Here is a 25,608-nt window from a genome sequence, read left to right as displayed (position 1 = left end):
CTTAAAGGGTAGGTTTATAGTTTATATATATATATATATAATAGTCATGTAGTTAAATTTATGGCTTTTCATATTATAATTCGTGTCATTTAATTATCCATACATAGTATAATAAGTTACTTATTCTCTTTTAGTTATTCAATGCAGGTTAATATGACAAAAGAGAACATGGAAACCATACTTTTGAAGTATGTTGGTGTGCCTACAATTCATGATATGTACTTTTCTTTAAAGAGTACATACATGAATCTCCAAAAGATTGAAGCTAGCTTTCGAGTCTTGATTAAGGATACAAAGAAGCCAACAAGTGATGATATGATTAAGGAGATTGTTTATTGGCTACTAGGAAATGGCAAAGTTGTATTAAACAAAAATAGCAATGTGCTTAGTCTAGATGATGTGGAAGTTTTAGCGTAACTTCTACTTTGAGTTAAGAATTTATTGCTTTTCAACATATTGGAGATTTGAGGGATTACTCAAATATTTATTACTTTGGAACATATTGGAGATTTAAGGGATAAAACATTCAAGACACACATGTTGCTTAATTAGTTTTTAGTTCTATGCTCCTTTAAAAGTATTTTCATTTTTCTTTTGGCTGCTAGAAGTAGATGTTGATGTCTTAATTTGTTTAATCTATTTTGATCATTAGATGTATGTTATTGATCCTTACTTAGAAATGATGACATTCTCTATATAAATTTCTAGTTAAAAATTTATTGTGTAATTTCTTGTTTAATATCAGCATGTCTAAGAGTAAGGGCAAAGTAGATAAATTGATAAGGAAAAAAGAGAATTCCCACGAAATTCCGTAGTTGAAAGTACATATAAGTAGGGAATGCAAAAAATAGGAAAAATGAGAGATTTCCTAGTGAGAGTACCTAGGGAATCACATCTAGAATTTTTTTCCTATATATGGAATATTTCTTATATAGGAATTATTCCCTACATAGAAAATTCTGTATTTTCCTATGTATGAAATATTTCCTACATAGAAAAGGTCTTATGTGATTCCCTACTTATTCTCACTAGGAAATGTCCCATTTTCCCTAGTTTTTACTTTCCCCACTTATATGTATTTTCAACTAGGGAATTCCATGGGGAATTCTCTTTTTTTCCTATATGGGGATCGATTGAAAGTTCCTTGTGTACGTGGAGCAATTGGTGCCTCCAGGTTTGCCTCGGCAACAACATGACCTTCGGCGCCTCGAGTGCTTCGCCGTGTCATCCGTGTCGGCTGCCAAGAAAGATGCCGCTGAAACTACTCTCTACTTCCGCAGCGTGGCCGACGGAAAGAAGGTGCTGGCCATGACGTCCTGCCGTGGCAAACCTTTCTGGAGGTGGCTCCCCAGCTGCCCTTACCGAACCATGGTGAACTCCATGGGCTGCGTCTGGAAGCCCAGGTTCGAGGCCCTCCGTGGTAATAACCACCACTAACGCAGCCTCCGCAACAGCATCACTCGCTCTTCTACCTAGCTAATAATTGCTCAATGGTACTCTGCGTCACAGGCGGCGGAGCGAATGGGTCTCTCCAGATCGTCTCTCTCCAGACCACTTTTGTGTTAAGCCTTCTAGATCTTCTTGTACTGGGTGGGCTCTTCCTTTTTGGGGCATTTAGACACCACGCCATCCCACCTAATTATTTCGACAGGTATAACCGTATTGTATCCTCCATTCCAATGTCGAAGGTGGTCGACCGATCGATCGTTCAAACAGTTACAATCTCTCTCTCTCCCCCCTATCGACTCTAGTGTTTTCTATCGTTGACAAAAGTATTAAATAATGTCCGAAGCGATGGAGTACCATCCTGCCTCTGATATTGCAGTCGGCCTCCTGCGCCATGCATTCGTGCGTGTACGTCTCGTCACGATCCACCTCCATCAGATTAATTGCACGTACTTATTCAAATGCGAAGCTATATATACCTTTGTCCTTACCTTCTCGAAACCATCATTATCAACTTGAATTGAGAAATAGAGAATTGTGATAAACATCATCTTTATCTTATCCTCATTGTACCTTTAATTCTCTATTACATAAAAGTAGGGAATCACATCCTTATAATTCTTTATGTAGGGATTTTCAAAGTAATGTGGGGAATGCTCTATATTCCCTATTATAAGATGTAGGGAACGTAGGGACTTTCAAAGGAATGTAGGGAATGCTCTATATTCCCTATTATAAGATGTAGGGAATGCAATTTCCTAGTTATAGATAGGGAATACGTACTTGTCTACATAGGAAATATTGGAGAATTTCTTATATTTCACCAAATTGCCTATGTGGGGAAAGATTGAAAGTTCCTTGTGGTACTGCATAGGCATGCGGAAAGGCTCCTTCCAGACGAGCTCGCCCCATGGCAGCTCGTTCACACGTGTCAGCGAGTAGATATGGATCTCCAGGATTGACTCGATCTCCTCCTCCTCCTCCTCTTCGGACTCATCCTCTAGGCTTGACTCAATCTCCTCCTCCACTTCGTCGGGCTCATCCTCTAATTCCTCGTCCTCGGACTCATCCTCTAACTCCTGTCGATGGTCTTCCAGCTCACCTTGTTCCTGCCGAGCTTCTTCGTCTTCCAAGTCCACCTCGTGCTCATCTGATTCGTTATAAATGAAAGACCTAACGCCATACACGAGGTACAAGGTGGTAGAATCCGGGCTCCCCACCAGCCTAACTAAGAGGCGGCGACGTGGGTCCGTTGGGATGTTTTGCACGGAGCCCGGCTCCCCGGGTACATCGGGAAGGGAAAAAAGCTTGCAATGCAGACCAGTAGCCCCGTCGATTTCAGTCCGTGGAGCAAAAAATACGCTGCCCTCGGGAGGGACCATGACCACTAGCTTGCGAAGAAAGGCGTGTGGCACCCAGTAGCAGCCCTTCCATAGAACCAAGCCCTGCCCTGCACCCGTGTCCTCTTCAAGCACCTCCCAACCAGCTGCTGCACCATCGCTGCTAATGCATTCCAGGCCCGTGTGCAACACCTCCATCGTTCGTCCCCTCATCCTGCCTTCGTTTATGAAGGCGAGACTGTTGCGGTTGCTACCCAGGGCCAGCATTCTCTGGCTTGGGAAGTCGCCCCCCACGAAACAAGCCGCCCATCTGGAGCCTGCATCGCTGATGAGGTTGCACATTGGAAGCTCCTTGATCTCGCCAGTGAGGGGATTGAAGGAGTACAGTCTGCTTCAGCTCTGGCCATTTTCTGCAATCTCCCGGCATGTAACCACCAGGGTTCCTGCGTGTGTGCAGCGGAACGTGCAGCTCCTCTTGGTGCGCCGGGGCACACCAACCTCACCATTAAGAGTAAACCTTTCGCTGGACTTTAGCTTTGCGTTGAGAGCCACTCGCCCCCATCTCCGGGACTGGAAGTTGAATACAGCCAGGAAGCCCCAGCTTGGGTCATACACGGACAACAGCTGCCACGGAATATTCCCTCGTCCGTACAGCCGAGGCCTATCGTTCAGGCAGCGAATCAAGGCAAATTTCACATGAGCATCTTCGTCAGCCTAGCCTGTACGATCGAAGAGAAGGTTGGGCTGGGACAGCAGCTCCCTCCATCGCTGGGAAACGCACCGTAGCCTCACCAGGCTACAAACGCATGGCAGCCTCTTCAAAATCTCGTGAGTGACTTCCGGTGGCAGTCCAGCAGGACTCACTGAGTAGTACGCATCAGCTATTCTGCTAGTAGGATCACTAGCTTGCCTTGATCGCCGGCCCTGCAAGCCCGTCTTTAGGATAGTGTTGTGTTTCTGCTCCTGCACGACACTTAAGTTTTGTCTGCCTGTCATAGATCTCGATACTTCATCACCTAGTAATGAATAAGATGGGAGCTGGAAACCCGAACCATTCAGGGCAAGATCATGAAGTCTTATACTAAGGCCGTTGGGATCCTCTTCTGCGCTCTGCTTCCGCACAGGTCTCCGGACCCGCCGATCATTGACCTCTTCCATGCTAAATCTTCCCTTCTTCCACCTCTCGCTCCAGCCAGATTAATCGCTGATTCACCAGTGTGGCACGAGACCAACCACCGGCCATGCGCCACTGGGCATCCGCTCCTATATATGCATGACGGCAGTATCTGGGTTTCTCGCGGACTCCACTCGAATCTCGAGCGACCGGTCTAGAACCCCAATCCCGAACCCCACCCAAGAGAATCTCGTTTAGTCGAAACAATCATAATAATTAATGTCTCGTGTCTCAACCCCATCCAAGAGAGCCTCATTTAGTCGACACAATCATAATAATTATTGCCTGGTGTCTCAACCCTAAGTCTAAGGGGCCTTGCGGCAGCCCTAGCTGGAGGTTGCGTGAACCCATGGGTCCTTGGCACATGCCACAACAGCGAGGCCGGCTAAGCTATTTTAGAGGGGAACATATTCTTACGTCTCATATTCATGTGAAACCATATAGGGGGAAGGGTTTTGTACACCGCACAGTAGACTAGGATTCGAGAATCTAGAACAAGTGTATTAACATATAAACTTCACCCCAATGATAAATTGTTTGAGAAGAAGGGTATAGTTTTTTGTGCGAACCTAAAAAAGGCACGACAATAAATTTATAAGACTATGCTCACTATTTTAATGTGAAGTCCCTCTTGATTACCCCATAATGTTAACATCTTTCACATACCAACTGCAATTTTTCTAGACACTACACATATTCCATGATTATCTGAATATGAAAGCATATCACATCAACTACCATCCAAGCTCACTATGGATCCTAGCAAGTACTATTCTTATATGGCCATGGTTATCTTTATGACAATGGAGTAGTCACTTGTACTCATTCTCCCCTTGCAATCATCTATCTAATGGACACCTCCTGACATGAATGTTTGATATATTTTTGTACTTATCTTTAATATGAACATGTAGCATCATTATGTGCATGGCAATAGCAAGAGTCAACTCATTTTCATGAAGTTTCATGCACTTGCACATGTCTTACTATGAATTAGGCATAATAGCTACATATGTGAATCAACGAGACAACCCAAACGTTTCTAGCTCATGTAGTTGTAAGGATGAGGCTTGAAATTGTGTAAGTTTTATAGATTGAGTTGATGAGATACTCAACATAAGAGTGATCACTTGATCAAATGACCTAGAATATGATAGAAATTCGCATGTGGCTAGGTATACATCACAACATGTTAGAGGATATGCTCGAGTATTGAGAATATAGAGCATATTGCCTACATACTCAAAATATTAACTCAACCATTCAAATGGGTAATATATTTCAATGCATGGAAAAGTAGAATGAAGTGAAATTAATGGTGGGATTATTTCGAAGAAAAAAATGTACTTAAGAAAGAAATGTACATAAGGAGCTTACATCTCCATGGACAATGGTAGCCCTTACATGAGGTTTGATATGTGTTAACCGTGTCAGGGATGGCCTTAACTTTAGACCTTGAAATGAACTAGGTGTGCCATCATCAAGCTGATCACTCTCTAGTTGTCATTCTTTATCATAGTTCAACAAGAAATCTTTAATATTTACATTGGTGCTCTTAGCTATATATATCCCAAGTGTTTCTAAAAGCCCTATTCTACATGGTATCAGAGCTAAGTTGGAAGAATTCTAAGCTTTTTCTTAGTGTGCATGAATAAAACATACATTCTCTCTCTCTCTCTCTCTCTCTCTCTCTCTCTCTCTCTCTCTCTCTCTCTCTCTCTCTCTCTCTCTCTCTCTCTCTCTCTCTCTCTCTTAGCTCTCTCTTCATTCTTTCCTTAGCAACGTTGAAAAGGAAAAGATGAAAAATGAAAACTAGTGATCACATCTCTTACCATATGCTCCACATTTGAAAATGCAAAAGTTTTGTATGCAATTTTATATTTTAGATGGGTTATTCATTCAATGAGGAAATCTATTGGATAATCACATGAGGCTATATCTTGAAGTCCCATTCAAGAAAAACATGTTATTATGCTCCAAGTTCTTTCACACTATGGTAGCTCGTGTCAATATGCATGAGCTTAAAACTAATGTTAAGCCCATATGCTATGGGAATCCCCAACTAGTGAATTACATGTTTCAAATGTCATGGTAGGGCATCCTAGGCATGCACATATGATTTCCATATATATAACTAGGAAATTTTATTATCCACATCTTAAACTAGGGATTTATAGATCATATAACTAGGGAATCATATTTTTCACCTAGCATATTAGGGAATTGTAGGCTATACAACTAGGGAATTCGATTCCCCACATTTAGACTACGGAATTAAAAATATCTATATCAATAATATATACTTAATGGGAGATTACAAATAGTCATACCAAGATATAATTTGTGAAAAGTGGTCACCAAGCAAATTAGGCTTAAAATAATACGACATTTCTTCTCATCCCTTTTTACAAAATTTGGCAAAACTCTTCTACTTACTCCCCTAAAGATTATTTGGTGGTGCACCAAGCCCCATGAAGGTAACTATATTGATAAACAGTTTAATATTGAGCACCATGTGACCTAGGTCAATATTTATGAAAATTAGGAGCCTATTGCATGTGTCATTTGTGCATCTTCTTCTACACATTTCTAGTGCATGTGCATTGCTAAAAGAGATGAAAAGGATCCTCTTTTCCATAAGGCTAATGTCCTAAAATAAGTATCCATATACTTGTCTACCTCTATGGAAAACTTCAGCATAACTAACCTCCAAAGAAACATATAAAACTTACAGAGAATGATGTTGCATTCCAACAGGTTAAAATTCTTATAATAGAAAATGTGATAGATATCAAAAACCCAAGCCAAATGGGTTAGTTTCTCAATGCACATGTGCTAAGAGGTAACCATTAAAAAAGTAGATACAAAGGTACCTTGCTAATTTCTTGCAGTAATTGTATAGGTTTTCCAAATTTTGATATCCTTTTGAGAATTAATAGGACAATTTAATTTTTTCATTAATAACAATTATATCTACCTTGAAGCCCAACACATTCAATCAAAATAGAAAATTTAGGCGATGAATCAATTCTCATGACAACACCTAGCAAATCTTGAGTATCTCAAGCTATGGCTATTGTTTTTCATGTTTCTCATGGTCAAATACCATCTAAGAAGGAGGTTCCACAATGGCTCAAATACAAATTTATTGGAAAGGGCATTGTTCATGTTTAGTTGGGTTCAGACATACCCCACTATATTTCTTAGTTAATGAGCTCCTCTCTTGGGGAAGATAGTCTTACAATAACACAAGATCATTCACTTAGTTGGTATCAACACAAGGTAAAGTATAAATAACATAAATGAGGACCCTAATGAGCAAAACCACAATACACTTTATAGAGTGGCATGGATATTCCTAGCACCTCCTCTTCATACTTAATAAATGCTATAGTAACAAGTGATTGATGCTACAACCATGAATACTCAAGTCTCACACATAGACTAGATATGCTTTGAAGAGAACACAAAGAGGATTGAACAATTATGAACCGTGGGATAAGAAAACAGCTTCCCACATGTGGTAGCTCATCAAAGTCCAACAGTTTCTCAAAGCTTCAAGAAGACCATTCAATAGCTGTATCATTTAGAAGGCTGCATAATGTCAAAGAAGATTCAAGCCTTGAGCTATTGATCATACCAACGACTAGACTCACAAATCATCCATAAGAACATGAAGACCATTCAATAGTTGTAGCATTTTGAAGGCCACATAATGTCAAAGAAGACTCAAGCCTCGCGCTATTGATCATAGCAATGACGATACTCACAAATCATCCCTAAGAATATGCACTTGACTTCATGAAATCAATAGTTGTAGCATTTGGAAGGCCACTTAATGTCAAAGAAGATTCAAGCCTCGAGCCATTGATCATAGCAATGATGAGACTCAAAACCATCCCTAAGAACATGCACTTGACTTCAGGAAACCAACTACAACAAATATATACTTGAGAAGCACCAATCAACCAAGAACATTAAGTGGGAAATTAAGTTGACTATATGAAATGAAATGAAACAAATTTACACTTGCAAAGCACCAATCAAAAAGCATTCCTCAAGATGAATGTAAAATATTTTATGGGAAGGCACTAATTGGCCCCCTCAATTACTAGTTTCCACATCAAATCTCACATCCTCTGTGATTTTGTGTGTGCATGTTTGTTTGAGTGTGATGACCATCTACCTTTGTAAGTTTCTCCTCCTTTGCACATTCTTGTCCCAACAGTTATAGGATTAATTTGAAGAAAAACCCTAATGGATCATCAAGCATAGCCCTAATTACTCAAATGAAAATGGCATATCTTCTTGATACATGTTTGACCAATTTATTTGACATTTTAGCATGCTTATCGTACACGCATATGATATGGAGCTTTTTCACAACTGCACCACGTAATTTACACATTAAAGAAATGGATTTTATCATATCTCCTTCAAATTATCCTCTAAGGATGCTCTTATTGGTATGATATAATGCAATAGTCCTTTATTTCAACCCTTTTGTAGCTAAAGAAAGTATCATTGCAACAATCTTCCCTATGATAAAACCTTGAGAATTCATTTAACCACCAGCCTCACACAAGTTACCTATTTGGGCCTTCATTTTTAGGGTCTATCTAAGATAAAATGAATTGCTAAGAATTGGTCATCTCCTTATCTTGAAATCGTGTAGCTATATAATGATTTTTACTCTTCTTGTTAGTTCAAATTACATGATAGCTTTTGAGGGGCTATCTATTGTTGTTAGATGCAGGGGTTTCTTATTTTCATTGAAATATTGAAGGGTTTTATGTGGTTCATGACCTTACTCTCATTGAAGCCAAAATACATATTTTTATCCTCATGAACCTTACTCCATATGCAGGTACTCCATTTGCAGGTACTCCACGTGCTCCACGTGCATTGACTGAAGCACAAGCATCTGCAGAAGCACGTGCATCTGCAGAAGCTTGTGCGTCCAGCGAGGCAGAGGGCAGTTGACAGAGAGGAAGGAGGGAGAGTCGAGGGGGAGGATGAGGGTTGTGTGGGGGTTGCCTAGGAGGTGGTGAGCGATCACCCTCGCCAGTAGATCATGTAGAGGAGGTTATACGCCATTACTATAGAGTTACAGATGCCGGTGGCATCTTTCATGATGATGAGGGAAGGGATGTAATGGCGTACATGAGGAGCGTCGAGCATGCGACGTATAAAGATTGTTTCATTGCCTTCAAAAATCAGAAAAGCGGCTTGTGGCAGGAGGTGTTGAGGGCAGTCCTTAGGAGATACCCAAATCCTGAGGGTCAGTGATTCTCAGATGATTGGGGACGTACAAAAGTGAGGGATATGCTTCACAACAAAATATCCCACCTCATGACACGGGCCAGGGACTCATTGCGGAGGCTGGAGGAGGGGCGTGGAGCCTACAGCCAACCACCTATGTGCCACCGTGTAGAGTAGAAGAAAGCCAAGAAGAAAGCAGCTGAGAAAGTGAAGAGTCGCCAGCACGCAGAGGCGCGACGGATCCAAATGGAAATAATGGGATCGTCACATTACGGATCGGGCGGCAGAGAGTCGTAGGAGGCAGTGTTTGTAAGTATATTTTGATTTCTAGTTTTTTTTAATGTATATTTTTTTAAATTATTTATATATTTTAGTCTAATATATTGTGATGTCTAATTGTTTGTATATCTCTAAATGTTTTGCAGACTACCATCGTTGGTAGGACACCTACCCCTAAAGAGGTAGGTTACCATCGAGGCCATAACCGCGCAACGACATGGCTTCACTTTTATGAGGAGGGTCTCATCACTGAGGACCAATACAACCGGGCCATGAGGATTCGACAGCCAGAGGAGGTATGTTTTCCTTACTTTCCTATTAAAAGTATAACTAATTAGAACTTTTTCTCCACCTTGTCTATGTAAGCAACCCTGATCTTTTGTGTGTGTAGGCAAACCCTGATGTGGAGCACAGTAAGGAGGGGGATAGCGACGCTAGTAGCCATGGTGGTACTAGGGAGGATGTTTCCTCTTCAGATTCGTAGAGGAGCACCATACCTCCTCATGAGGCCTTCTTTTCTTGTATATGTATGATATCTCTTTGAGCCTACTGCTTGCGGCCACGCTTTAGGTCGCAAGCACTCAAAACTTCCCTTGTAAATGCTTTGATATATAATGAATACATGGACTTTCACTTTCAATTCTCGTGCCCGTAAGATACATTGTCTTTTTCCCAAATACACAATCTGATGTATGGGAGGGGGGGAAAAAAAAACCAGCAACCACATGCTCTCTGGTTTTTTTTTCCAGTTCTGTTTTGCGCGTCTATCAGCGCGTCTAAATTGCAGGTAATTCGCGTTTATTCGCACGTCTATAATACAGACTACACGCGCTCATACACGCGCTGCATAATTCAAATTAAAAAATAAAATTAAATATCTTTTTTAGAAAAATACATTTTTTGTTTTCCGTTCGCGTCTATTAGTGCTTGTAAAAGTGCGTCTAAAAGCTTGTCTATATGTGCATGTATATGTGCGTCTATTGCGCGTCTATTTGTGCGTGTAAACTCGTCGATACATGCGATTATGGACGCATAATCATAGACACACAAATACACGGGCGGATAGACGCGCCCGTAAGTTTTTCTCTGTATTCAAAAATTGCGTCTAAATGTGCGTGTATGAGGCTTTTTTGTTGTAGTGCATGTTGACCATGACATTTATATTCCTTTTGATATTTAGTATCAATAGACCTAATCATCATAATCTTGGACCTCCATGCTATGGAACCTTGGTTTATGACATGAGCAACTATTTTGATCAAAAGAACAATGCCCTACACGTCGGTGTTCAGCAAAGCTCCCCATGGAATCTCAAAGCCTAGAAATCCCTACACATAGTTGCATCCATCGGTAAACGCTTCCAACTAAATATTGCTATGTAGGCCATCCTGGTTACACAATTTTTACCCCATGATTTAGGTCCCAAAACAAATGCATTGTACCACGTACGCCACATGCGAACACTTGTTAAGCCTATCTTATAGTCCACACCCTCCATACGCAGAGCCTTGCGATTAGATTGCATTGTTTCTAAATTAAAAGGGCAAGACCCGAAGCGAACAAGGCCAAAACATGCGGACGCCAACGTCTCACTTTCCAGTTCTCGCAAGAGACGGCGTTCCGGATTCGTGATGATTCATGGAACATAAGGGCAGTCTTACGCAGTGGAATAGCTCGAGCTCTCGTGCGATGCTGTATTGCTCTCGATGCAGTGGAATAGGACGATAAAAGAAGCGTCGCGTTTGAATAAGTGAAATTAATGTGATGGAGGCCGATCGGGATGAGACTTACATGGACACATGCATGGCGCAGGAGGTAAGTGATGATTTCATGGAACGTGAGGGTCTGTTTGCTGATAGACGTGCAGTGATAGGTATCACTAATACGTTCTCTCTGATACGTGTGTAAAAAGCGACAACGTAATCTCTGATACGACTCCTCTGATACGTTCTCTCTGACCCGGAAGCGAACGCCGACACCCCCCCCAGGGCTTGGGCAGGCTCGTGATGCGGTTATGGTCCAGAAACAGGAAGAAGAGACTGGTGAGGTTGGAGGCGAAGGCGTCGGGTACCTGGCCCGAGAGGCGGTTGTAGGCGAGGTCGGCATTGACGAGGTTGGAGAGCTGGCCAAAGGAGGCAGGGATGGGACCCCCGATGGAGTTGCTGAAGATGCGGATGTGGTGCAAGCTAGCCATCCCGCCTATCGAGGGAGGCAGAGTGTCCGTCAACTTGTTGTAGGAGACATCCAGCTCCTGCAAGGCGGCCAAGTTCTCAAAGGACGCTGGGATGGCCCCCGTGAGGCCGCCTTCCCCGCCGTCGATGAGCATGTTGCTCAGGTCTAGGCTCACGAGCGCGGTCAGCTTCCCCAACGAGGAAGGGATCGGACCGTGGAAGCAGTTCTGGCTCAGTCTTAGAGTGTGGAGGGCCGATATACACCCAGCAACACACGCATATATATATATATATAGACGCACACATACCGCACCCCTGTAGGGAATGGAAGTTGTTCGTTCCTATATCAGCGCACGAGAGTGAGACTACAGGAGTCGTATCAGAGAGAACGTGTGTAAAAAGCGACGCTCTCTTGCACATCCCTGCGCCCATCTCTCACACACACAAACGTAGAGACTAGACTAGGCTAGCTAATAGGCCGACGCTTTGCCCCCTCCGGAAAGAAGGAGCAGACAAGCGACATTGGCAGACAAGGAAACACCGAGGATCCCTCTCAGCTTTAATGTCCCTTGCTTCTGCAAACACACACCCCCATCAGTTAACTGTTTCTCTGGACTGATTGATTGATTGATGGATTGGGTCAGGTCTACAGGAGAGATTAACTTTAATTTGAGACATTCCTTTGGAATGAGTTTCTCTGTTTCGCTCCTGTTCGTAAATCAGAAGCGAGGGTTTCTTGGCTTTACATGCATAATACTTGATGTCAGAGAAAGAGGAGCATAGAGAGCTGTGAGAACCTGTCTTGCTGTATATATCCCCATGAATTAGGCAAGAACTAGATGCCATTTACCTCATAACCCTCTCATCAAGGGCATAATCTGTCTTAAGAGTAGCTTGAGCTGACAATTAGGTGCCCCATACCAGTTTTGCTTGAGAGAAAGGGTGTCATATAGACAAGCAAATGGGATTGCTGATTCTAGATTACTTGAGGGGCTTTGTGGGGCGGAGTGGTTTTTCCTTCTCTATGCATCATACATCAAAAGGTTTTGACATTCCTATGTGGAAAAAGGGGTTCCTAAGAGCCACCACATACCTAGCTAGTTGCGGTCCCGTTACCCCCAACCGCAACTAGCCAGGTATGCAATCCCTCCCTTGTAGAAGCTTGACATGATGATGTAGCTCAGAATGTGGCAATTATAATGAGGATCCGTTTTGAGCTTGTGATAATATTGTGTTTTGAGCTTGTTTGGATTAGTTTTGATAGGCTATTGTGATGTGTTTTGAGCTTATTTGGGTTAGTTTCGATAGGCTATTCATTGTTGTAACAATGTGGGCAACAAGCCTTTTTACTAAGAATGTTTATGCCTATTGTGTCCACTAGTCTTTCTGATATACTACATGTATACCATGATGTATACTACATGTATACCATGCTTGGGAAAGGATAACTGCTGTGATGGGCCTTATTTATAGCCCTAGGGACACGACCTTCCTATCCTAGCAGGGTTTTGTAATCTCTGACTTTGCTTGTTTTGAGGAGATGTCCAACCATGCTTGGGAAATGATAACTGTTGTGATGGGCCTTGTAGCCCTAGGGATACGATCTTCCTATCCAAGCTGGGTTTTGTTATCTCTTGTTTGCTTTTTATCCTATGTTTTCTCGAGCATAAGTTTATTATAGTAAGCTCCAAGTATCACTTGTTCGAGGAGATGTTTAACCATACTAGGGAAATAATAAGTGATGTGATGGGTCTTTTTGGCCCAGCCTGGCCCGATCTTCCTTTCCAGGCAGGGTTTTGTAGTCTCTCTCTCTGTAGCCTACTTATGTTTGTAGACTCAGAGTCAGCTTGAATTCCCCTTCAATTCACATGAGCCAAGTGACACCTTTGCACCACTTCATAACGTACATCTAGCTATACTTTACTGGAAGATCTAGTTTATGTATGTGCCCATAATAAATATAAAACTTTGAGATAACAATATTAAGTGAACATAGTTTTCTTTCACCCTATGAATATGCTTGTAAACCATATAGCACTATCGTATCCCTGCTCTACCCTTAGAAATAATAGACACATGTTTTTGCTAAACTAAGTCTTATGCATCTTTGGAAGATTTTGATACGAAGGTATTCTATAATTAAATCTCCTTGCACTTTCTACTCTTTGCAGCTTTCTAATTAAATCTCCTTGACTATGCTTATGGTTCTTGAATATAATTTATTTCCACCATAGATAAAAGTCTACTTCCCTTTGAGTAATGCTTTTTTTTTCCCGTTTGATGTATAACCTTTGATATGTAACTTTAATATATAGATGGATTATTTTCTATTTATGTCTATGTTTCAGGAAGCCATAATGAATAATTTAAGGAGATGTCAGTGCAATTATAAGTGTAGGCATTCAACCCTTGGTTATCATAATGTTACTAGACAAACTTACTTTGCACACAGTCGCAAGGATATGAATGGGATAATACATTCATCAGTTTTGGCTCAACAAGAAGGTCAAAATTCTACTAACAATGATGTTTCTATGAGTGAAGATAACCCTCCTATGGATCAACCATCATCTCACTCTTTGCCTAGACGCAGGCGTTTGTGGTGTACATGCAGGACATATTGTGGAGGTGGACGTATGGTTCCTCACTCAACATATGCAAGACACATGAAATTTGAGGAAAGATTTAAGAGTCTCGCTACTAATCTTGGTTTACATGACTCTCAAGGACTACCACAAGATGACATTCTACTAGAGCATAATGACATGGGAGATGAGGTCCATAATGACCCATCAGATGAGATTGGCAATTTAGACGAAAGGGAGGATAATGAGGTGGAACCACAACATGAAGCGTTCGAGATGGATGATGTTGAACCATCTTTACTTGACAAAATCCTTCAAAGAATAATTCAATTGCAAGCACTTTGGGATGAGCATCAAGCTTCAATTGAGTTTCAAGATAAAATGCTTAAAATTCTTTTTGGTGATATGGTCAGTTCTGATCCCCCCCAAGCACATATGGACAATATATATATGCCAAGCTTAGCCAAACTACTAGTGCAAATGCCTAACACATGGGATGGAGACTTGAATGGTATAAATATTCCTACTTGTTGGGAGAAACTTGGTATCATGTTCACACAGCTAGGTATGGTTAACTCCCAACGTTACAGGGTATGCCAAGGAAGTGAGAGCTCTATTCATGCACCATTGCTTTATCAGCCAAGCAAGGAGGATAACTACATTAGAGACACAATTGAATGCTTGTGTAACACCAGAAAAGGAGGAAGGAAGAAGTTAAAGCGTGATTGTTCACAATGTTGTGAAAAGTGTTCCAAGTTTCTCTATCGAGAAAAGATATGCTCTCTTTTGACTATGTCTCCATTAGAGAACAATTGCGTCTACTAACTAGAAGTAGAACTCTATGCCATGAATTGTTGGAAATGTGGAGAAATAAAAACAAATGGTTAATACAGGTGAATACACTTTGTGATTCTACAATAAATGAGTTTTGGGTTGGTACAAAATGCAAAAGTGTAAATGATTTTTGGAATCCTGAATCATACTTTGAGCTTCCATTGATATGTAATAACATGCATTGCAAACAAGTCTATACAGCTTGGCCTTCTACCCAAAGGTCACCATTGCTTAATCATTCATGGGATGATATTGAGAGTGCCTACAAGTTTATCTGCAAATCATGCCGAACTCACATACATGGGTACAAAAGGATTTGTAAGATACACTTTATTATCATGCTCGTCTTTTTAATTAATATAAATGAAATTTGATACATGTTACTAAAATGTGGTGTGTTTTGTGATAAATAGGGTGATCCACGCAATTTCGCATTCTTATTACATTGGGATGGATTCCAAGCCTCAAAGACAACCCAGAAGAATTGTGGAGTTGTTGAAATCAAAATTCTCAATGTTGGAAAGAGCTTCCTTATTGGAGTTATACTGGTTTTATTTATTCCATTCAGTTGCAAAAAAGTTATTGGAAGCTCTAGTAAACTCTTTCACATATTCATGCAGCTATTGATAGATGAATTAGAAAGTCTATTTGTTGATGGATTTGAAGTAGACTTCAATCATCCAGTTACACAGATTGTTGAGCATGAAAATTCTCTTAGTCGAAGATTCATTGGACGTGCTATCCTAATGATGGTAACTGGAGACCATCCAGCTCAGTGCAAGATTGGATCTTTCAAAGATGGTAGTCAATTGTTTTGTCATAGAGACAAAGCAATAGCCACTTTGGAGGGTGAGGGCTCAGGACGTTACTTGTATGGTCAAAATAGATTCCAGTTGAGATATAGACCAATTAAAAGATCAACCAATGAAATGCTTAGTTCTTTGACTATGGCAGAGCGAGCCCTCACCCAAGCAGAAAGAGAAGAGATTTTGAAAGATGCGGGACTTTCTGGTAGATCATGCTTGTGGAGACTATATGAACTCTATGGCTTTGATTTATCCCTAGACCTTGTATATGATTGTATGCATATTTTGGCTCTAAATTTTTTCTCAAAATATATATGTTCTCTAGTAAGGACTGTGGATAACAGGATGAAAGTAAAAATTGATGAGACAACACATCGTGTCACTAAAGTAACACTATACTCTATTCGTTATGGTCGCAGGCCAAGATATCCTAGTAAGTATTGTGAGAGCTACAAGGCTGAGGAAAATCAAAAGTGAATTCAATGGTGTTTGCCTTATGTACTATGTGAGATTGAAGGTATTTCGAAGGTATTCTATGACCTAGGATTGATTCTGATAGACATTGCTCATGCTTTTTACAACTACACTCGCGACAATGGTTGGTCTAGAGAAAATATAGACACTTTGAGAGATTTGCTTGGTTCATGGAGAGTAAGCTCTGAGGAGCTCTTAGGATCAAACTCAGCTCCTTTGGAACATGTTGCAAGTATAAATATTTTTTATTTTCTTAGTTTTTTCATTTATATAGCAATTATATTTCACTTTAATCGTATATATTTTCTTGCCTTACTAAATGTAGGTTTTGGAGAATTCTTGGATGACATTATTCGACATGGTAGTCATGATGCTTTCTGGTGTTATATTTATGAGCGTATAGTCTTAGTATATGTCAATATCAAAACAAATAACAAAGATAATGAGATTTCTTATGCAAACTACCAAAGACGAAGATTCTTTACATGGATATTTATGCATATTACAAAAGACCAACGTGACAGACTTATGCCGTATCAAAGGATGACAAGAGAACTTCACAAAGCTTTACTACCACCTGATGGATACTTAGTGGATTCTAATAGGTACGATGAATGTCCAGAATGGCATGCATCAGGTCTCATGCATGTATCATGTGTGGAGAATGCAAAAGAAATATGGAGTTTTTTAGAAAAGGCTAATGATTGTGCATGCAAAAGAGTGGCTCTAACAAAGGGAATAACCATAGGAGCAAAGAAGTTAAGACGCAGAGATGCAACTAATGAAGAAAAGAGATATGTTCATCATAGCTTCAACATAGAGGTGGAAACAGTGACAGAATATAAAAAGGTTTTTCTAAAGGGAGAAGTTTATAAAGTGGGAGATAAAGTGGTGGTAAGATGCGATGAAGACTCTAGAGTGGACATAGATGTTGGCCATTGAAAAGCATGCATATCATCATTTTTTTTGTTTGAATGCAATGGTGAAGTGAAACTATTTTTTGGAGCTTATTACTACAGACAATGTATTGTGGTTGAAAGTGGCCATGAAAGTCTAGTTGTGGATACCACTACAGGTATAAGTGTCTTGCAAAATGGTTTTGTTCCATTTCCATGGGATTGTATTAGACCAATACAATCATTGTTACACAAATTTATTCCACTTCAACATGGAAACAATATCATCGCATATGAGACAAAAGATTTGAGACCAAGGTCACGTTTGATTAAGATAGGTTGCATCGGTTGCATTCCTCCTTGGCTAGAGGAAAATGATATTGTCTATATGAAGTCTCATCTAGATGCTTTATGTGAGCCAAATGACCTCAAATGTGCGGTTATAAGAGCAGTACACTATGAAATGAAGTAAGTAAAAGTGGGATGGCTAACTAATGTACACTTGCAAGAAAATATTTGGAAAGTGAGAATAGAGGATCAAGATTGGAAGGATTGGTGGCTATGTAATTCCACAAAAAAGCAATGGCAAGTACTCAAAACAAAAGCAATTGCAATTGACAACAAAAGAAAGATTGTACCTACCATGTGGCGTTCGCATGAGCATGAGGCAACAATGTTATGACGGTAGGTTTATTGAAGTCTTTTGTTTTGTATTGCTTAATGTAATTTACATTTTCAAACATTATGACGGTATGTTTATTGAAGTCTTTTGTTTTGTATTGCTTAATGTGATATACATTTTCAAACATACATTGCAAATACTTTCTTATTGTTACCATGCCTATGTAGGTTTGCCATGTCGACTTCTAATCTAGAGATGATGGCTCTTTTGAAAAAAATGATGAGTGAGGATCCCAAACTACTTGGGCTTGTGGATTCAGTTGTGGAAGAAGTGAAAGGTAACTAACTCTAATAACTAAATTTATACCTAATTTTATTACTATTTTATGTGTTCTAATCCAAGTGCTAAGGAATTAAGTGATTTAGTTTGATATAGTACTTCTTTTTAAAAAATATAAGTCTCTTATGTTTCTAAACTTTGGTTTATTATGTGTACATAAAGGTAACAAAATCAGAAATGCAGGTACAAGAGATAATGGAACAATGAAAGCTAAGGAGGTCATTGGCCCTAATGTCTCTTCAAATCACGATACAGGTATATGTCTTTATTTCTACTAAACTTTGAAAATTTAAATCTGTACATATATTACATCTTGCTTTATTAGGTGATTCATTTTGAGATTAACTAGCTTTAATTAGTCTCTTTGCCAAATTTAAAATGTTCATAGTTATTCATATCTTTAAACTTTGAGTAATTGTGTGTATATATATAAACATAGATAAAATAACAACAAAACGTGGGAAAAGAGGTAATGTAAGAAAGGGAGATAAGGAGGTTACTTGCGATAATGTTTCTTCAAGTCAAGATGCAGGTACCAACTTTAAGGATCAAAAACTTGTACAAATTTGGTGACCCAAATTGATACACAATATCTAATTACTTTCTTTTGTGTTATTGAAAATTTTCATAACCTTGTATTATCGTTAGCTTTGGTTAACTCTATGTATATATAGGTAAACAAGTTACTAAAGATGACACAAGAGACAATGTAAGAAAGGAAGACATTGAGATTGCTTGCCTTAACACTTCTTCAAGCCAAGAATCAGGTATTATCAGCTTTCTTATGTTGATAATGAGCTATTTTTTGAAATGGTTATACTAACTAATGATATTTGATCACTTGAGTATCAATAGGAGTGATACGCATACCATCATATGATGATATCTATCGGCCACCCATGTTGAAATTTAGAGAAGAGGGTAGACTTTATGGAAAAAAGCTCTTGGCTGAATACTTTAAAAGTCAACACACTGTCATGCTCGAAAATTATCATCGAGTACATAGGTGATTTGAATCCTTAAACCCAGATGATCTACGTTATAAAAATGCGGATAAAAAGTATATCATGAAAATTATATCAGAGAATCACCATGAGATTTTACCATTGAAGTTTACTGGATGTGAGTACATATGGAGAGAGAATGACATATATGACTGGTGGAAGGGTACAAAGCAAGATGAAAGAAAGTATTTGAAGAAAAAAGATTCTTTAAAGAAGGTAAGTTGATTGTTACTTTTTTTAATTGGCTTTCCTAATATTTGAGGTGTAGATTCTTAGTTATTGAACTTTTAATCTTATGACATATAGAGAGAATTATCCACATCTCTTGGAGTGGATGATATAGATAAGCTTCAAAATGTATCAAATGACATAACATCATCAATGGTAAGATGATTTATAAGTTTGATATCATAAGTGTAGGATTGGCTCTTTTTCTCCCATACTCATTTAGGGGTGTCTATTGATGGCAGAGTGAACCATATGTTGCTACTATTGATTCTAATCAACTTGATGTATACATTCCTAGCATGGATGATATTGCGAATGAACAAGGTTTGAAAAAGGTATCTTATAATCTTATATGTTTATCATTTTTGTACTTGATTCCATATATTTTGAACATTTGATGTATACACATGATCTTATTTTGTTGATGTAGCCTCTTGAAGAAAGTAGCTCCTTTGAAGGACAACAATACAAGCAAACAGATTTATCATTGCAGGTAATGCTTTTGAGCTCATATCTAATAACTTTCTTTAAGAATGTCTCTTATACAGATACTTATACATTAACTTTCATTTCCCATAGATGAATATGTTCGTGGAGGAAGAAAAGAGCTTTGAAGAATTTCAATGTTATACATCCGATGACGTTCTTTGCTTTATATTAAATTTAAGATTAACCATATGATTCATGTTCTTAACAGTATCTTATCCTTTACATGCTTAAAATGTAGGATGTTGAAAATGAAGATGAGACACTTGATATGGAAAATTGTGCCAGCTTTTCAAAGTTATTGTCACATGGTTTAGACAAAATAATGTACTCAACTAAACGTCAAGAAACTCTGGAACAAAGTATCCATAGTTCAAGCAATGATAAGGTATGTAACTTTTTTTTCTATATAAATGTTTTTAATGTGATTACTAATTTTAGTTTTGAATGTAGGCTAATCCAAATGATGACATTAATGAAACATCTCGAAAAAGTCAAAGAAAGAGGAAGGTATTTGATATATGTTTGTGAGAGAACAATAGCGTCATAGTTTAGTGAATAACTAAATATATGATTTATTATATAACTATTTATTTTATGTGTTGACTAGCCAAGTGAGAAGATGAAGGATATTTTGCAACAAAGGAGCATGAAATGAGGTACCAGTATCAATGAAAAAGAACCAAAGGTGCTAGATGTAAATGTTTATATTTTTGTTTATGTCATACATGAAAAGCATAATCTACTCTTTTTATTTTATTTAAATTAGGAATTTAAAGATCTCCCAAACCAAGGCATTGAGATTAACATTTCAAATGATACTCAAATTATAACTTTATTGTTAATTTATATTTTAATTAGATATATATAATTGTAGTCATGTAGTTGAATTTGTAGCTTTGAGATTAACATTTCAAATGATGCTTAAAGGGTAGGTTTATAGTTTATATATATATATATATAATAGTCATGTAGTTAAATTTATGGCTTTTCATATTATAATTCGTGTCATTTAATTATCCATACATAGTATAATAAGTTACTTATTCTCTTTTAGTTATTCAATGCAGGTTAATATGACAAAAGAGAACATGGAAACCATACTTTTGAAGTATGTTGGTGTGCCTACAATTCATGATATGTACTTTTCTTTAAAGAGTACATACATGAATCTCCAAAAGATTGAAGCTAGCTTTCGAGTCTTGATTAAGGATACAAAGAAGCCAACAAGTGATGATATGATTAAGGAGATTGTTTATTGGCTACTAGGAAATGGCAAAGTTGTATTAAACAAAAATAGCAATGTGCTTAGTCTAGATGATGTGGAAGTTTTAGCGTAACTTCTACTTTGAGTTAAGAATTTATTGCTTTTCAACATATTGGAGATTTGAGGGATTACTCAAATATTTATTACTTTGGAACATATTGGAGATTTAAGGGATAAAACATTCAAGACACACATGTTGCTTAATTAGTTTTTAGTTCTATGCTCCTTTAAAAGTATTTTCATTTTTCTTTTGGCTGCTAGAAGTAGATGTTGATGTCTTAATTTGTTTAATCTATTTTGATCATTAGATGTATGTTATTGATCCTTACTTAGAAATGATGACATTCTCTATATAAATTTCTAGTTAAAAATTTATTGTGTAATTTCTTGTTTGATATCAGCATGTCTAAGAGTAAGGGCAAAGTAGATAAATTGATAAGGAAAAAAGAGAATTCCCACGAAATTCCGTAGTTGAAAGTACATATAAGTAGGGAATGCAAAAAATAGGAAAAATGAGAGATTTCCTAGTGAGAGTACCTAGGGAATCACATCTAGAATTTTTTTCCTATATATGGAATATTTCTTATATAGGAATTATTCCCTACATAGAAAATTCTGTATTTTCCTATGTATGAAATATTTCCTACATAGAAAAGGTCTTATGTGATTCCCTACTTATTCTCACTAGGAAATGTCCCATTTTCCCTAGTTTTTACTTTCCCCACTTATATGTATTTTCAACTAGGGAATTCCATGGGGAATTCTCTTTTTTTCCTATATGGGGATCGATTGAAAGTTCCTTGTGTACGTGGAGCAATTGGTGCCTCCAGGTTTGCCTCGGCAACAACATGACCTTCGGCGCCTCGAGTGCTTCGCCGTGTCATCCGTGTCGGCTGCCAAGAAAGATGCCGCTGAAACTACTCTCTACTTCCGCAGCGTGGCCGACGGAAAGAAGGTGCTGGCCATGACGTCCTGCCGTGGCAAACCTTTCTGGAGGTGGCTCCCCAGCTGCCCTTACCGAACCATGGTGAACTCCATGGGCTGCGTCTGGAAGCCCAGGTTCGAGGCCCTCCGTGGTAATAACCACCACTAACGCAGCCTCCGCAACAGCATCACTCGCTCTTCTACCTAGCTAATAATTGCTCAATGGTACTCTGCGTCACAGGCGGCGGAGCGAATGGGTCTCTCCAGATCGTCTCTCTCCAGACCACTTTTGTGTTAAGCCTTCTAGATCTTCTTGTACTGGGTGGGCTCTTCCTTTTTGGGGCATTTAGACACCACGCCATCCCACCTAATTATTTCGACAGGTATAACCGTATTGTATCCTCCATTCCAATGTCGAAGGTGGTCGACCGATCGATCGTTCAAACAGTTACAATCTCTCTCTCTCTCCCCCTATCGACTCTAGTGTTTTCTATCGTTGACAAAAGTATTAAATAATGTCCGAAGCGATGGAGTACCATCCTGCCTCTGATATTGCAGTCGGCCTCCTGCGCCATGCATTCGTGCGTGTACGTCTCGTCACGATCCACCTCCATCAGATTAATTGCACGTACTTATTCAAATGCGAAGCTATATATACCTTTGTCCTTACCTTCTCGAAACCATCATTATCAACTTGAATTGAGAAATAGAGAATTGTGATAAACATCATCTTTATCTTATCCTCATTGTACCTTTAATTCTCTATTACATAAAAGTAGGGAATCACATCCTTATAATTCTTTATGTAGGGATTTTCAAAGTAATGTGGGGAATGCTCTATATTCCCTATTATAAGATGTAGGGAACGTAGGGACTTTCAAAGGAATGTAGGGAATGCTCTATATTCCCTATTATAAGATGTAGGGAATGCAATTTCCTAGTTATAGATAGGGAATACGTACTTGTCTACATAGGAAATATTGGAGAATTTCTTATATTTCACCAAATTGCCTATGTGGGGAAAGATTGAAAGTTCCTTGTGGTACTGCATAGGCATGCGGAAAGGCTCCTTCCAGACGAGCTCGCCCCATGGCAGCTCGTTCACACGTGTCAGCGAGTAGATATGGATCTCCAGGGTTGACTCGATCTCCTCCTCCTCCTCCTCTTCGGACTCATCCTCTAGGCTTGACTCAATCTCCTCCTCCACTTCGTCGGGCTCATCCTCTAATTCCTCGTCCTCGGACTCATCCTCTAACTCCTGTCGATGGTCTTCCAGCTCACCTTGTTCCTGCCGAGCTTCTTCGTCTTCCAAGTCCACCTCGTGCTCATCTGATTCGTTATAAATGAAAGACCTAACGCCATACACGAGGTACAAGGTGGTAGAATCCGGGCTCCCCACCAGCCTAACTAAGAGGCGGCGACGTGGGTCCGTTGGGATGTTTTGCACGGAGCCCGGCTCCCCGGGTACATCGGGAAGGGAAAAAAGCTTGCAATGCAGACCAGTAGCCCCGTCGATTTCAGTCCGTGGAGCAAAAAATACGCTGCCCTCGGGAGGGACCATGACCACTAGCTTGCGAAGAAAGGCGTGTGGCACCCAGTAGCAGCCCTTCCATAGAACCAAGCCCTGCCCTGCACCCGTGTCCTCTTCAAGCACCTCCCAACCAGCTGCTGCACCATCGCTGCTAATGCATTCCAGGCCCGTGTGCAACACCTCCATCGTTCGTCCCCTCATCCTGCCTTCGTTTATGAAGGCGAGACTGTTGCGGTTGCTACCCAGGGCCAGCATTCTCTGGCTTGGGAAGTCGCCCCCCACGAAACAAGCCGCCCATCTGGAGCCTGCATCGCTGATGAGGTTGCACATTGGAAGCTCCTTGATCTCGCCAGTGAGGGGATTGAAGGAGTACAGTCTGCTTCAGCTCTGGCCATTTTCTGCAATCTCCCGGCATGTAACCACCAGGGTTCCTGCGTGTGTGCAGCGGAACGTGCAGCTCCTCTTGGTGCGCCGGGGCACACCAACCTCACCATTAAGAGTAAACCTTTCGCTGGACTTTAGCTTTGCGTTGAGAGCCACTCGCCCCCATCTCCGGGACTGGAAGTTGAATACAGCCAGGAAGCCCCAGCTTGGGTCATACACGGACAACAGCTGCCACGGAATATTCCCTCGTCCGTACAGCCGAGGCCTATCGTTCAGGCAGCGAATCAAGGCAAATTTCACATGAGCATCTTCGTCAGCCTAGCCTGTACGATCGAAGAGAAGGTTGGGCTGGGACAGCAGCTCCCTCCATCGCTGGGAAACGCACCGTAGCCTCACCAGGCTACAAACGCATGGCAGCCTCTTCAAAATCTCGTGAGTGACTTCCGGTGGCAGTCCAGCAGGACTCACTGAGTAGTACGCATCAGCTATTCTGCTAGTAGGATCACTAGCTTGCCTTGATCGCCGGCCCTGCAAGCCCGTCTTTAGGATAGTGTTGTGTTTCTGCTCCTGCACGACACTTAAGTTTTGTCTGCCTGTCATAGATCTCGATACTTCATCACCTAGTAATGAATAAGATGGGAGCTGGAAACCCGAACCATTCAGGGCAAGATCATGAAGTCTTATACTAAGGCCGTTGGGATCCTCTTCTGCGCTCTGCTTCCGCACAGGTCTCCGGACCCGCCGATCATTGACCTCTTCCATGCTAAATCTTCCCTTCTTCCACCTCTCGCTCCAGCCAGATTAATCGCTGATTCACCAGTGTGGCACGAGACCAACCACCGGCCATGCGCCACTGGGCATCCGCTCCTATATATGCATGACGGCAGTATCTGGGTTTCTCGCGGACTCCACTCGAATCTCGAGCGACCGGTCTAGAACCCCAATCCCGAACCCCACCCAAGAGAATCTCGTTTAGTCGAAACAATCATAATAATTAATGTCTCGTGTCTCAACCCCATCCAAGAGAGCCTCATTTAGTCGACACAATCATAATAATTATTGCCTGGTGTCTCAACCCTAAGTCTAAGGGGCCTTGCGGCAGCCCTAGCTGGAGGTTGCGTGAACCCATGGGTCCTTGGCACATGCCACAACAGCGAGGCCGGCTAAGCTATTTTAGAGGGGAACATATTCTTACGTCTCATATTCATGTGAAACCATATAGGGGGAAGGGTTTTGTACACCGCACAGTAGACTAGGATTCGAGAATCTAGAACAAGTGTATTAACATATAAACTTCACCCCAATGATAAATTGTTTGAGAAGAAGGGTATAGTTTTTTGTGCGAACCTAAAAAAGGCACGACAATAAATTTATAAGACTATGCTCACTATTTTAATGTGAAGTCCCTCTTGATTACCCCATAATGTTAACATCTTTCACATACCAACTGCAATTTTTCTAGACACTACACATATTCCATGATTATCTGAATATGAAAGCATATCACATCAACTACCATCCAAGCTCACTATGGATCCTAGCAAGTACTATTCTTA

At 40.2% G+C, this 25,608-nt stretch overlaps 1 protein-coding gene across 1 annotated transcript in view; it reads left to right on the top strand.

Moving 5' to 3' along the window:
- The window catches only part of LOC148030723 (uncharacterized), a 61,725-nt gene extending 39,419 nt beyond the window's left edge, over positions 1-22,306 (top strand). Inside the window, exons 9-11 of the mRNA XM_087687411.1 lie at positions 19,891-19,953; positions 20,040-20,102; positions 22,010-22,306. Coding sequence (XP_087543537.1) covers positions 19,891-19,953; positions 20,040-20,102; positions 22,010-22,306 — 423 coding nt within the window. The remainder of the gene's footprint in view (positions 1-19,890; positions 19,954-20,039; positions 20,103-22,009) is intronic.
- The last annotated feature ends 3,302 nt before the right edge of the window (positions 22,307-25,608 follow it).

Source organism: Lygodium microphyllum, chromosome 10, assembly GCF_053477565.2.
Source record: "Lygodium microphyllum isolate KBCC chromosome 10, Lygodium_microphyllum_v1.1.10, whole genome shotgun sequence".
NCBI classification, from domain to species: domain Eukaryota; kingdom Viridiplantae; phylum Streptophyta; class Polypodiopsida; order Schizaeales; family Lygodiaceae; genus Lygodium; species Lygodium microphyllum.
This window is presented reverse-complemented; position numbering and strand designations above follow the sequence as displayed.